Source organism: Gigantopelta aegis, chromosome 6 (genome assembly GCF_016097555.1).
Source record: "Gigantopelta aegis isolate Gae_Host chromosome 6, Gae_host_genome, whole genome shotgun sequence".
In the NCBI taxonomy this organism is placed as follows: domain Eukaryota; kingdom Metazoa; phylum Mollusca; class Gastropoda; order Neomphalida; family Peltospiridae; genus Gigantopelta; species Gigantopelta aegis.
The window spans coordinates 81369987-81385986 of record NC_054704.1 but is presented as its reverse complement, the minus strand read 5'-3'; the positions used below and the strand labels follow the sequence as shown (position 1 = coordinate 81385986).

The 16000-nt window shown below is 37.8% G+C and overlaps 1 protein-coding gene across 1 annotated transcript; it reads right to left on the bottom strand.

Moving 5' to 3' along the window:
* Positions 1-1968: 1968 nt before the first annotated feature.
* On the bottom strand, positions 1969-8679 carry LOC121374751 (acid-sensing ion channel 4-A-like). Its single transcript, XM_041501859.1, has 4 exons — positions 8601-8679; positions 7192-7376; positions 5719-5853; positions 1969-2043 (listed from the first exon to the last, which is right to left on the bottom strand). The coding sequence occupies exons 1-4, from the start codon at positions 8677-8679 to the stop codon at positions 1969-1971; spliced, it is 474 nt and encodes a 157-aa protein (XP_041357793.1).
* Between the last annotated feature and the right edge of the window lie 7321 nt (positions 8680-16000).

The following is a 16000-nucleotide window of genomic DNA, read 5'->3' as shown; positions in this document are numbered from 1 at the left end:
TTCCTACAGAACAACAACATTAATGTCCTTCCTTGGCCATCGATATCACCGGATTTGAACCCAATTGAGCATCTATGGGACGAGTTGGACCGACGCCTCCGACAGCGACAACCACAGCCCCAGACCCTGCCCGAGCTGGCAGCAGCCTTGCAGGCCGAGTGGGCCACCATCCCCCGGGACGTCATCCGTACTCTGGTTGCTTCAATGGGCAGGCGGTGCCAGGCAGTTGTCAACACACGCGGAGGCCACACCCGGTATTGACTCCAGATGACCTTGACCTTGGTGGTGTGTCCTATCATTTACTCACAATGGACTAGAGTGAATTGTGAACAATCCTGCAACATTTGGTAATTATCGGACTCACCATTCAATAATTAAATCAATTCTCCAAATGTTACAACAATGTGGTTTTGCGTTTCTTCTTTTGAAAAGTATATGTGTGTGTGTGTGTGTGTGTGTGTGTGTGTGTGTGTGTGTGTTTGTGTGTGCGTGCGCGTGTGTATTGAAATTGTATCAAACAAATACTAATCCAATAAATAACCTTTAGAAAATTTAACATTTGCTAACATACTTTTAAAACTTTAAATGATTTTAGGTTTATCATCGCGTGATAGATCAATAATGCGACGTTTAGCTGCACGTTTCATGTTGAAAATCGACATGTAATGAAAAGCTATCAACATCTTTTCGACACCGCAAAGCAAACATTACTTTTGCTTACTCTTTATTTTGCAAAATAAACGGTTTTAAAATAAAGTCACATTCAAACAACAGGAAAACAGGAATAAATCCATCGATTCTTAAAGTAAATATGTTTGTGAAGAATATCAAAGCTGCCTTGATGTCATTTTTTTTCTTTAATTGCTTAATTGTTATTTGCCGAACGTACTAAGTCATATGTAACGGTGATTACGCATTCAATGGCTAACCTGAGCAAATGCATATTGTACAAAAATAGCTATGTTCACAGTCGGGTAATCCAGCCGAAGATGGCGAAGTGACAATAAACTAAACAAGTATTAGTCATGCCATAATCATTGACAAGGGTCTGAGCGTTCGGTTTTCAGAGGTACAAATTGCACTAAATAAAGACTTTGAGACTTAATTATTCATCCGGTATTCAGTTTAAACAGGTTTCCGGTTTAGAGAGGCAAACTTTAGTGTTAAAAGATGCGTAAATAATGGGACGACGGAAAACGTCCGGTTTTAAGAGAATTCCGGTTTAAAGAGGGTCCGGTCATGAGGGGTTTCACTGTAGTTAAAACGAATAGCAGAACTATTTTAAAGCTATATATATATATATATATATATATATATATATATATATATATATATATATATATATATATAAAACTATTTTAAAGCACTCTCTGTAATAGCATTTAAATATATAAACGTTTGATATACATGTGTATTTGCACAAATACTTACAGGAAAATGCAATATATACGTATACATGTAATAGTTACACCAACACTTTACGAGGTGTATCGGTAAATATCCCAACAGTTTTGGGATATTCAACGATACACTGAGTAAGTGTGGGTATAACTGACTTATACCCTACTTACGGTCGAGTTAATTATTATATTAGTTCTATGGCAAATGAAATCAATAACTAGAAAGTTGTAATTAATGAAACGAAAATAACGTGGATCAGACGTCGTGAGCCTCACATTTTGTTCTGGAGCAGTGGAACGGTCTATTTCAGTTGTTTGTGTCGCACGTGCAAATGCAGTTTGAGATAGTTTTATCAATGTGTGTTAGGGCTGTGGAGAATTAAGTTCTAAAATACTATTTCCGAGAACATGTTTATGATATGTAGAACTAGAAATAATATTTAATGATTCTTTTTTTAGGTTTGGGGAATTTACTGGATAGGGGGTAGTTGACACTCCTACCACACTAACTACAGCTCCGCACATTGCATGATAACAGACGTATCGTGTTGTAAATATCTCAAGGGAACTATTGTGAACACGGTTCGTACGCAGTCTGGAAAACCTTGAAAAGTATGGAATTTTGAAAATCCATTATCCAGACCTGGAAAAAGTATGGAAAAATACCTTTTTTGCGAGTTGGTTTGGAAAAAGTATGGAAATTCGTCTTTAGGACTCATGTCGAAAATTTCGGTTGTGTGAAACCGGCTGAATCTAACAATGTTTTCCGATCTTGGCACTAACGTACATTTGGGAAATCGAAACTAACAATTGCCGACATTTACCGAAGGTTTGAAGTACGCGCTTGCGCAATGCATATGACAATTTGTTTTTTCCATTTTGAGTAACGTGAGTCTTGAAAAATATTTTTTTGTATTGGAAAAAGTCTGGAAAAGTTCTGGAATTTGTTTTCCCAAGGTGTATGAACCCTGTGTGAATAAGTGCGCATGTGTAATTAAATGACTCTTTCTATTGGTTGAACTATTATGAAAACATAATTTGAACTTTGGTATATGCAAATGATGTCGCCCAGCAAACTAATTTTTGTAGATGGCTTGCTCTATTGGTTGAAATATTACGAAAACATAGTTTGAACTTTGTTATATGCAAATGATAAGTGTCACCAAGCAAAACCATTTTTATCTTATTTTGTAACGGCGAATTGTGAATGACGGTTGTGGGTGTGAAAAGAAGCCAACGAGGGAAAAAAATGACTGAAGGCCAGAATGAAGATTTTTTTGTTTGTTTAGTTAGATGGACTTAATTTTTGTGAATTTTAATTTGGACAATCAAGAACATTTTAAATTCTAACTGCAGGAGGAGAAATGTTTTTGGAGACAGTTACGCTACTGATTCCCGCAAATTCGTTTAAGAACACGTGGTGTTGTATAATACAGGTTATGACAGCTGGACGTGTACCGCAAGGGAAAAATTCGTCTACATTTCCCCAATATGGATACCTAAATACTTAGTCAAGTGTTGAAGGATTTAAAAGACAATGCGTTGCAACTGAACATCGCAAGTGTGAATATGACGGAAAGTGTTAGAAAGAAATGTTTTATTTAACGACGCCCTCAACACATTTTATTTACGGTTATATGGCGTCAGACATATGGTTAAGGACCACACAGATTTTGAAAGGAAACCCGCTGTCGCCACTATATGGGCTACTCTTTCCGATTAGCAGCAAAGGATCTTTTATTTGCGCTTCCCATAGGCAGGATAGCACAAACCATGGCCTTTGTTGAACCAGTTATGGATCACTGGTCGGTGCAAGTGGTTTACACCTACCACTGAGCCTTGCGGAGCACTCACTCAGGGTTTGGCGTCGGTATCTAGATTAAAAATTCCATGCCTCGTCTGGGATCCGAACCCAGTACCTACCAGCCTGTAGACCGATGGTCTAACCAATACGCCACCGATGCCGGTTATGAAATAAAAGTTCATTGTATTATTCATCATTTTTGTTTGTTTGTTTGTTTTGTTTTAAATACAGGTGTAGTTAAATAAAACGTGTAGGTGTATCATGATACACGTACACTTTTGGAGGAAACGAAAGAAACCATGACAACGAGACCGGAAGTGGAGTATAAACATACATACATAAATACATACATACATGTGTATATACATACATACATATATACATATATATTGAATCTTTTGGATATTTTAACAATATCTGATCAGTCGTCCTCCAATTCGCACTTAATGTGGTACATATCCATATAGTAATCAGCGTAATATATATATATATATATATATATATATATATATATATATATATATATATATATATATATACACATATATATATATATATATATATATACATACATATATATATATATATATATATATATATATATATATATATATATATACTTAACTCCAAAAGAAACGCGAATACGTAGATTGGAGGTTTTGAGTGCACTCATTGAAATACGTCCCAAAGTTCTTAAAATAATCGTTTCTATGAAAAACTTAAACAATTCGTAAAGATGAGATTTCATGTTATTGACATGTTAAAAATCGAGGTCGCATTGTCATTTGAAATGTCAAGGCCATGGCGCTTCTTCAATGGCGTCACATGCCACTCAAACATGTCCACTAATAGCGGGTGTGTCCGCCATTGCTGGCCATGACCGCCGCACACCTCCTACCCATGGAGAGGAAGAGGTTCCTGATGAAGGCCCTGGGCACGTTGTTGTAGGTGTCCACGACGGCCTGGCGGAGCTGCTGCTGTGTCACCACGGGAGCAGGGCGTTGGTTCATCATGCGCTGAACCTCGTCCCACAAGTGCTCGATGGGGTTCAGATCCGGGCTTAAAGCTGGCCAGTCCATTGTGATGATGTTGTGCTGTGCCAGGAATGCCTGGGTGGCCCGTGCCGTGTGTGGCCTGGCGTTGTCGTGCTGGTAAACCATCTGACGGTGACCCGCGAAAAAAGGCACCACCACAGGCGTGAGCACTTCGTCGATGTAGCGCTGTGCTGTGACGCCCCTGCCGCGTCCTCGGCCGTTGTTGTCGAAGATGACAGGTTGTACACGACGTCCCCAGGATATGGCACCCCACAGCATGACGGAAGGCCCTCCCCAACGGTCCCTCTCCATAACACACGCATCTGTGAAGCGCTCACCTCGACGCCTCCACACCCTCATACGACCGTCGGCCCTATCTAAGCAGTAGCGGCTTTCGTCGGAGAAGACGATGTTCTGCCACTGTCGGTTCCGCCACTGTCGATGCAGAACAGCCCAGTTGTGTCGTGCAAGGCGGTGTCGCTGTGTGAGACGTTGTCCAATGTACGGTCGACGACAGTTCAGATGGATGGCGATCAGACGACGTCGTACCGTGGTGTAGGAAACGGGGCGGTTGTGGGTTCCCACTGTCTGCCGGGCTGTTGTGGTGGCTGGTACGAACCGATCACGCATGTGAGTTCGGACGATGTAACGGTCCTGGCGCTGTGACGTCACTCTGGGACGGCCGCTACGTGGACGGTCGACGACGTTGTTGTTCTGTAGAAATCGGTCTATGAGACGGTAGATTGTCGAGACATGGACACCGAAAGCACGTGCAACCTGCCTGGCATCCATTCCGGCCTCCAAATTCCCCAAAGCTCTATGTCTGGAATCAGCGTTAAGTCGTGGCATCGTTGTATCGCTACTCGTAAAATGAGTTGAACATTGCTGTCTGGCGTTTCTTTTATACCCAGGCCTGGTAGTGTTTCACGTGCAATTCGCATCTTTCATGATCCACCCGTTTTGCATTCCAGATCGATTTTGGTCGTCAATTTCAGCACGTGCGTGACGTCACACTGTACTCGTTTTTTTCATGCGTTATGTGGAATTGGATACGCTGACAAGATGGCTATTGGTCAACTTAATCGATTTGTACATAGTTTATTCAAATGTGGTTTTTTTTTTTTTTTTTAACATTTTCGCGTTTCTTTTGGAGTTAAAGTATATATATATATATATATATATATATATATATATATATACATATACATATACATATACATATACATATACATATACATATACATATATATATATATATATATATATATATATATATATATACATATACATATATATATATACATACATATATATATATATATATATATATATATATATATATATATATACATATATATATATATATATATATATATATATATATATATATATATATATATATATATATATATATATATATATATATATATATATATATATATATATATATATATATATTACCAGGCATATAGACGCTAACACAGCCACACGTCCTCTTGATGAATGACGTCAGACAGTTGAGTTGACATTTCTGGTAGGTGTAAGGGACGTCATCAGGGTAGTTTTCCAACTCAGTAATTCCACATGAGCCGTATGGATGGGGAAGTTCGAAGACCTAATCACAAACACCAACTATGCAAATGTTAAAAAGTAACAATGATGGTAAAACGCAATGAGACAGGTCAACCATTTACAACTTCAAAGACGTATGTGCACCCGTGTAACATACAACATGATGGGATATTACATATATATTACAACTTAAGCTGCAATTAGATACCACATGTATTACAGATCATTTCAAAACGAGCGAAGGCCATTTGGACACGTTTTTCAATAGTGGGTTGCACGATTGTATTCCCTGCGTTACATATAAAAAATCTGGTTTAAAACAAGTTTAAATGCCTTTCCCAACGAAAACATATGTCACAAAGCAGTCAGTTTCAGGTTATATTTTATGTCACTGAGCAATCAGTTTCGATCGTGCTTATTCCATTAAGTGGTATGGTTGTTTCTGATGGGTGATCAATCACCTCCTTGGATCAGCCAATCGTATATATCTAAGTTAATATATATGTGTGCTATTGCCATGTGATGTCATAAAAAGCATGACGTCCACACCAACGTATGTGTACGAAAGTGTAATACTTGTCATCTTACAAATATAAATATCGAATTAAAATGTGTGAACAAATCTTAACCTGACCTGTCAATAATTTAAAACAGTTAAACTAGTAACCTCCTCCCACCAAAAAAAAAAGGAAAAAGAGAGAAGAGAACATGGCTTAATAATAACATTTGTGGTGCAGATTTTGTGTCCAAGAAAGCAGGTTCTGTGACATTAACCGACATGAATACAGTTCATAACACCTTTTTCTCGAAAGCACCACAGAGAAGCTAAATGCTGGAGCAGAAACAATATAGTGACTGACTTCACAGCTGTGGTGGCAGTACTCATAATGGGTGCCACCGGGTGGGGCAGGATATGCTGAACTTTTTTCGTGAACACCTGATATCATCACTGTTATGACAGTGATTCACGGGTGCATGTCATCACAGCTGTACATAATCTAATTAGCTCTGATTTAGTAAACTAATTTGAGATTGGCAGACCTCTTAATGGCAGACCTCTTTGTGACGAAGCAAAAGGGATCAAATCTCTAGTAAAGGATCTTTTCTGGAGTGGCTGTCGTTTTATAGTGGAGGCACTGGATAGAGATTTACGGAATCGTCTACTATTTTGCCAAATGCCCATTCAACTCTGTATTGTGCGGAGATACGACCCTGATCATGTGTTACAAGGTTTTGTCGTTGAGAGTTATATTTTACACTGAATCGTTTTGGTTGTTTTTGAAGACATGTACAGAATAATACATAGAGATTGCCGACAAAAAGAAAGGCACTAGATACACACAGACATATAAAAAAGCAGACAGCAATATGTGTTACGTACTTCACTCTTTTGAAGACCAATAGACACAGACTGACCGACGTTCACCCCGATGCCCTGTTCCTTTGCTAAAGCCTCGGTTTCGCTTTGGTCAGTGATGACGACAAGAGCCCCGGCTGAGGTCTGAGGTCCCCGCATGTAGTCGTACTGCTCAACAAACAGCATCAGGTCCAATCCACCATCTTTATCTGAAAGACACAACAGTTCATTAAATCCTTATTCCAGCATCATCTTTTGAAGTGTAGTGTCGGTTGTGTGGCACAATTGTCAATGGAGGGGACTAGGGAGCCCTGTCTACCCGTAAAACAATTGAAGTGTCCCTTTTTGTAACAATTTGTTTACATTTTCATTGAAGTATTCTTTTCTGGGAGGTGGTCTATGTGTAGTTTTGCCGTTGGTCCCATGAACTATTTCCTGGATCCGCTCTGAGTATGTTCTTGTTTTTAATAAATTCTTAATACTGCTTACTTGCTTTGTCTACGACCATGTCATCTGTACTTGTATTGAACTGGTAACAAACTCCCATGTTAGTGAAAACCTCTATGAAATGTTCTGGACTACACGTTCGACCTTTCCACATGCATCTAAAAATATATTAAGCAGGCAGGATATGAGAAATCTCTAATATTGATGTGGTTCATCTCGGTAACACGCTGTATACCTGGATCCCTCGTCCTACCCCGCAAGATTAAAACTATCTAAAATATGATTATTAACACAATAAAGATACAATCTAACTGTGAATAATACGATAAATCATCAACATATATATACGGCCAATATCACAGATCTGTGAATGGTGAAATAAATCATTTTCAGATAGATACACACGAACGAACCAATAGTGGAATGGCTTAGGGGAATGATCGTGACTTGCTGACCCAAAGCACCAAATTTGGCATAGTTGTACATCAGGGCAGTACTAGCTTTTCAGGGGGGCTACCCAATTTTAGAGGTCACGGTTAAAATCAGGTGATTTAGATTTGGATATCCAGAAAAGCTGTTTAAAAGCAGTATATTAGAAATATATTTACCCTAAACACGTACAAAACATTTAAGAGGTGCCTCCCCCAATTTAGATGTCAAGGTCAGGTCACGGACAGAGGTAAAAATAAAATGGTATTCAAGAAATTTAAACTAGTACTTTGCCAAACTTTCAATAGTTTTTTTGGTGGTTTTTGCATCTTCGGAAGATGCTTATTGAGTATTCAGAAAGTACAAAGTATGCACCCTTGAATATTTTGAAAAATCCAAGATGGAGACCAAAAGGGCTGTGAAAAGAGAACTGGCAATATATTTGATATTGTATTATCTATGACAAACAGTTGATGTCTAGGACCGGATTTTAGGGGGTGGGGGGTGGTCAAGGAATTAATACAACGCACACACATACACGCACCAATGTACCAAACCTGTTAATGAGCGTGTGCTTTTGGTGAGCCACACGTCTGTAGAACTCCTTAACGTTCTTATCTGACAGAAGTTCTCCATATCTCTCAATAAATTTCTGTCTCGCAGACTGGTGTCCAGTGTCGTCTTGTAGGACCTGGAGGTACCGGTCTATTGCTTCGTACAGCGAGGCAGACGTCCGCAGTCCGGTCGTCTCGTTATACACTTTACTGGATCTGGAAGTGAACCCGTTTGATTTATGAATCATCGGCCAATGAATGTCAAGCATTTTTGTTATTTTGACATATAGTCTTAGAAAGGAAACCCGCTACATTTTTCCATTAGTAGCAAGGGGTCTTTTATATGCACCATCCCACAGACAGGATAGCAAATACCACGGTCTTTGATATACCAGTAGCCTAATTGGCCCATAGACGGGGATCGATCCTAGACCGACCGTGCCTCAAGCGAGCGCTTTACCACTGGGCTACGTCCCGCCCTCCTTATACTGATAGAAAGAAATAATGAATCAACATTAACAGAAGAGAATGACTGCAACACAATCCCTAATACATTGTGTCAGATGGTGTGTCATGTAGGTGGTGTGTGTGTCAAGGGAACAGCCCCCCCCCCCCAAAAAAAAAAAAATTAAAAAAAAAATTAACTATCCAGTAAAAATAGGAGTTTTAAGTATGCGCAGAATTCTTCTGCCCCCCCCTCCTACATACACACTCACGCCCCCCCCCCCAAAAAAAAATCCTAGCTACTTGCCTAGAATGTGGTTTACATTCCCAAGTGTTCCCTTATTTCTTTCTCTCAGTTCAAATACGCGCATGCGTACTCATAATGATAGACAAATACACACACAGAAAACACAACACAGTCATACAACATTGATAATATTCTAGCTAGTCTATTTACTACAATTCCAGTAGAGTTATACGAGTTGCGTTTATATGTTGACGACTGTAAGAGAAACGTTTGACAGAAATAACCTGGGTCCACGTACTGTTAACCATATGGATGTCTAGAGTTTGAGAGAATTAAGCAGTCTACTAATGTCTTACAAACCGTAACGTTATGTGCCACCCCACCCCATCAACATCTTGGGTTCAAATCGGCAGACATTCTACTTTACCTGAAAGTGTTTTGGTTGCATATCGTGACTTTCGGGAATACCATTTGGTCCTTGAACTTCATTTCTGTTGTGACGGCAGACGGGCGAGAGAGGAAGTAGATGACACGGCCCTGGATGTTCCAGATCATCCACGCACACGCCAGTAGAATGACAAGAAGCCAGGTGAGTCTGTTAGAAAATGATGGCAAGATTGTCCAAGATGTGTCATGAAAAACTGTGAACCGGGCTACCCTACAAACCGGTCTATTTACATTTGACTTGTTTTTATGGAATCTGGATACGACTGAACCCCAGCATCAAAATATTTTTGTTGAATTAAGAAAACGTCCCCAAAACAAAGTGCACAAATGAGAAAAAGACAAGTAGACATTCAAAATATTTTTATACATAGGGTAATGTATACACGACCGTCATTTTACATTGTGCACACTATATTAAATGGCGTGTAATATTAAACAAACCTAAATAAACAACCGTTTCACACCGCTGTCATTGTTCAAGTCTCGTCTGCTTCGCAGATTCATTGCATAAGAGTTTGGGTGACGACGCATAACACGGGTCACACTTGAAAAACAATAGCACGGTTTACGGGAGTAGCTGAAGAATGTTAACATTAGACTACGACATGCATTTAATCTCTTCACAACAAAAAATGGCATGGATATTAACATTTGTTGGTTGATTTTAACAATAAAGTGAAGAAAGTAAAACATTATTTCATCAAATCGATCGTGCATTACAAATCACGTGTGCAGAAACCATGTCCCGTTAATAGATCGTTCACGGTTACTCGAGGATATACCGTGTAAAACGTCTTAGAATATGACGCGAAAGGTGTATTCTTTACAAATAAGCTTACGTAATGAGGAAAGTAAAGGCGACGTCACACGAGAATAGTTGATTGGCAAGATAAACAATACGATGTTCGTGTTTGCTATGCAATCGGTTATTCCCGTGGATATATTCTCGTACGAGGAGCTCGTATCGTGTGGCGTCGCGTTAATCAAGGAATTTGAAAAATGACACTGCTCAAAATGCCGAGGATGGGTGGGTGGGTGATGGTGGTGGTGGTGGTGGTGGTGATGGGGAATCACATTCGTAAAATTGGACTCCGGAAACTGTCACCCAAAATGACAAGTCAAGAATGTAGTTAAAAGCGAAATCTGTCTCAATGTCAACCAAACTAACGCACGCATTATTATCATATTTGTGAATTTTACCCATGTACCAAAAACAAACATAAAATGCTGAATTAGTGGAAGCTGTATGCAATTCAGAATAAGTGAGATTGGTACAAAACCAGCTTATTAGGATTTCTGTTGATGAATGGAATTTCACTTTGATATATAATTTATATTTAAAGTGGTGCATAATACAAAACGTAATGTTAAAAGGAACTATTAAGACGTTGGTTGATTTGGTTAACATTTGCATAATCTATAGACAGAAGGATGTTTTCGAAACACCTGAATCTAAAGCTATACACACCACTCAAAATAGATTACAGAAAGACTTACCTCCGATGTATAGAAACCTCGGACCCCAATACATATTTAAAGCCTGAAATTCCAATATTGTTAGCAACATATTCTGTACTTCGCATGCTTTGTTGGACGTATACACACTTCAACAGGCAGGAAAACGTTTAACCAATTCCTGGGGCGTGTCTGCGGTTTGTTTTGTGGTTGCCGTGTTATATACTTGTTAAATGATAGCACTAGACAAAAACAAGTAAAATTAGACAGAAGATGTTTTGATTATTAATTTAGTATAAAATAACACAAAAATATGGAAACAATTGATGTCGTGAAAAGAAAATCTGAAGTGAGTCAGTTGGATTCTGCAGACCTGAAATTTTATCCCTGGCAGACAACTAAGATGTGTGTTCAGGATTTACTTGGCTATCGAGTTAACAACTTCAACAGATTTGGAAGTAATTTAGACCTGTAAAATCGTTAATGGTCCTCTTCTGACAAACGATCAGCAGCAAGCGTTGCGTCGAACGATGGAAAGCTACGTGTGCACTTGCGTAGCATCCTCTATTGTGAACTAAACAAACAAACAAGTCACCCCAGCTGCCAAACCCAATAACCCAGTTAAGTCACCAAGGTCATGATGCTTTTCTCGGACAGCTACCAAAAGCCATTAACCTAGTTAGTACTTACGCCACCCTTAGATGTCAGCGTCCCCAAGCCGTGACATCATTAAGCCACGCCTCTACGCTTAGAGGTCAGCCAATCAGAGCGGTCTCTTGTCCTAGCTATTTTGCATACATGATGCACAAGTGACCAACCTACTACTAGTAGATTGGTAGGTAGATCGGTGAGTGTATTTTGGATGGTGGATGAGTGGATGAATGGATGAATGTCTAGATGGATGGATACATGCTTATGCAGGAGGGATGTAAGTGGAAAATGAGAGAGAAATAGAGTGAATGACATAAAGAGAAAGACAGAAGCGGAGACATTTTTCTTTTTTAAATAACGAATTATTTTAATCAAATGTTCTAGTTATGTTTGCTTGTTACATTTCATTTTCGAGGGACTCCCCTGCGTGTGCTGTAACCTCACCGTGGTGCAGGGGTGTAACATTCTCTTTGAGAATGGCCAATACAGCACAAAATTGAAGTTTTGAGTAAAATTCAGTATCTGTAAAATTCTGTGATATTTGTGTTTTTGCACAGTTCTTTACACTGTTTTTGTCTGTCTTGAATTTTTATATTGATGTTGATCATCACCTTATTTATTTGCATTACCATAGTTTGACACCCAATAGCCGATGTATTTTTCGTGCTGGGGTATCGTTAAACATTCATTCATTCATTCATTCATTCATTTTCGAGGGACTCAGGAAAAAATAACGTTTGCCAAATTGTTTATCCAAATTAAGAAATAATGTATGATTATTATTATTGTTGTTGTGTGTTGTTGTTATTTATTGTTGTTATTATTATTATTAATGTTGTTGTTTTTGTTGTGTTGTTGTTGTTAATAATATTAATATAATTATCATTTCACTTTCATAGTCGTTCACAAATTCATAATCTACAAACAGGATGTTTTGGAGACCCCTAAATCAGCTATACACACAACACAAAATAGATTACAGAAAGACTTACCTCCAAAGTATAGAGACCTCTGACCCCGATCGCAATTAAAATAAAAACTTGTGGAAAAGTAATATTTTTTACACAAACACTGGAAACCATAATATTTTTTTTTCTGAAGAAACCTTGGAAATCATAAACAAATAGTCTACTATTAAATTGATCTTTCTCCAAAAACAGTGGACACCATAGAAAATAAAGCATAACAACAATGTGTGGTCTTTATATTATAAATTTATTAAATATGATTTCACTAGCTAGTAACATTATTACAAATAACTAACAACAAACATAGACATACATACAAACACAAACATAGACATACATACAAACACAAACATAGACATACATACAAACACAAACATAGACATACATACAAACACAAACATAGACATACATACAAATACAAACATACGTACATACATATTGGAAGACTGAGGAAAATAGTTTTGCGAAATATCTATTTATATTATATTATTGTTATCAGGCGATTTAAGAATTCACAATACTATTGTAATAGTACTATCACTATTGCAATACTATCACAATAGTCGATATATCGAAGTCGATATAGGTGAGATGGTTATCATCTATAGTCCGTCCCATCCTTCTACAAAAGTGTTTTTTGTTAACAATTTCAGTTTGGTTTGACGTAAAAAGAAAAGTTAAAGTGGTTTGAAAAAAAACCAGAAAAGAAAAGTAAAGAAGAAGACCCCCCCCCCCCCCCACACACACACACAAACACCCCCACTATTTTTGTGTTGAAGTTACAAAACAGTCGACTCAGAAATAAATAACTTGTAATAAATCCTAAAAGAATCCTCCATCATGTCGAGGGGTTAGTGCCAGAACCCATTATATGGTGAATTATACAAAAATGAGTTAATCACCATGTCAGTATCATAGGAATGTGTACTATCATTTCACAATGTCTCATTCAAATCAACCATTTATTTATGCTTTTATACACCAGAACCCAAACACATTATCTTTTATGTCCATTTCCACAAAAGGCCAAAACCATGTTTTCAGCACTACCTTATTCGCCTCTCTAGAATTTTGTAGTATCACCCATAGCTGACAGACATAACACGTTAGCTTATAACACTGAATTGTGGTAGGCTGTACACTGTCTGAGAAGATTGAATCCCAAGTGCCATAACACATGACTTGCTAATGACACGTACTAGCTCTAAGTGTTTCCATCCAGCGATGGTGTTTTATGTAAACTATCTCTGGCTGGGTGTTTTGACTTACAAAGAAATAACAACTCTGGCAGATGTAGCTAGAATTAATTGTTTACGCATCACCATGACCGGTCCGTTGGTGATAATCTGAGATGGACTGCAGACAATGGTGGTGGGGGGGGGGGGGGGGGGGGGGGCTGGAAGTGTGTAGTGCTTAGACATCTGGAATGTGGTAAAATGTGTGTGTTGTTAACTAGTTGCTGAATAAATGCCAGTTATGTAAATGATTTAATCAGAGAACATAGAGAAAGTAGTTAAAAAGGAAAGTTATTTTCCCTTATTTTAGTTTGAATAGTGTATTTGATAAAAAATAACATAACTAAATTAATTTGCTGGGGGCAGGACGTAGCCCAGTAATAAAGTGCTGGCCTGATGTACAGTCAGTCTAGGATGTCAGTGGAATCATTGGACTATTGGTCGTTCCAGCCAGTGCTTCACAACTGGTGTTACAGACTATGATATGTACTATCCTGTCTGTGTGATGATGCATATATTAAAGATCCCTTAGCGCTAATAAAAAAAATAGTTGGCCATAGTTTCCTCTCTAAAATATATTTGTGGTCATTAACCACATGTCTGACACTACATAACTGTAGTTGTGTTGAGTGTGTCATTAAATATAAAATTCCTTCCTATATTTATTTATTTATTTATTTATTTATTTATTTAAACATGGCTCCCATATGCAACAACCTTAGTTAAACATTATGAACTAGCTATGTCTGTATTGTATAGACAACTTGAATATTATATAAAAAAATAAAGGTAAGTTGCAATTTAAAATGAAAATGCCTGGGATTGTTTATTGTAGTAAGGATGCCGGCCCAAAGATAAATGTTTTAGACCATTCGCAATAAAATATATTAATTTACTTAGCATAGAGGGGAATTAGTTTATATTATTTCGAAGGCATCATCACAGGATTGTAACTTTTCTAGTCATTGTATATTTTATAGATATTATATAATATTTGACATATAGTTGGAAACGAATTAGCAAATTAAGGTCAAGCATTCCGTTCATGGTAGTTCATATTATAACTAATTGATTAGAAGAAGCGACCCCTTTATGTAAATGACATAAAATCAATATTCATACTAATAACAAATATTGTTTATTGTTGTAGTTGAAATGTGTGCACATTCATATTTTCTGGGCTAAAATATCTAGATATTACTACACTAACTGGAATAATTGTAACATTCCAGATGTTCCAATGATGAGGGATCTCTGATAATTATAACAAAGTGGAAACCCTTACTTGCCCAAGCTTAAAAGAAATTGAAATGTTCAAAAATTGCGAAATCTCCCGTGATCTCTTGTTGGGGAATTCTATACTTGTGATAAGCCAATGAAAACCGAGATCGGTACGAGCCCGTCAAAGGTGTCCCACTTTCAAAATACTGGCTTTGTTTTTGACCTGGAGAAGCCAGCGTAGTGAAATCAATGCGTAGTGCGGCGTCATATATGCACCAAACGTAATTGGATTTTCTGTTCTATATGCTTAAATAATAAAACTATTCCGGATATAGCCGCTTTAACAGCATTTACTGTTACCATTATCATAACATCAATCTATTAAATATTTTAATCAACAATCTTTATTCATTGAACAAATTAAAATGTTTTCAAAACATTGACAATCAAAACATGTAACTATACCTGAAAATGAGTCTTATTTTTAATCTACAGTCACCGCAATGTATTTATAATTTATATATGATAAGACTAGTAGAGTAGTTCATTCCTGTACACACATACAGTATATCAACCATGTCAGCATAGTTCAGTGGTACGGGTAGATGCGATAAGATATATGTTTGATTGCCCTTAGTGGACCCATCGGCTTGTATGTACTTTTCTGTCAGTCAATGGGGAAGTGCATATAAATTATACCTTATCGCTGTTTTGTTGGAGTAGCCACTATGCTGA

What these genes read in the sequence shown, in the direction of transcription:
- LOC121374751 (XM_041501859.1), bottom strand. Translation starts at nt 8,679, where the DNA reads ATGGAGAACTTCTGTCAGATAAGAACGTTAAGGAGTTCTACAGACGTG. An exon ending in TTGGTCTTCAAAAGAGTGAA is followed by an intron (nt 5,854 to 7,191) that starts GTACGTAACACA and finishes GTTTGTGATTAG; the next exon opens with GTCTTCGAACTTCCCCATCC. An exon ending in TCAAGAGGACGTGTGGCTGT is followed by an intron (nt 2,044 to 5,718) that starts GTTAGCGTCTAT and finishes TACTTTTTCCAG; the next exon opens with GTCTGGATAATGGATTTTCA.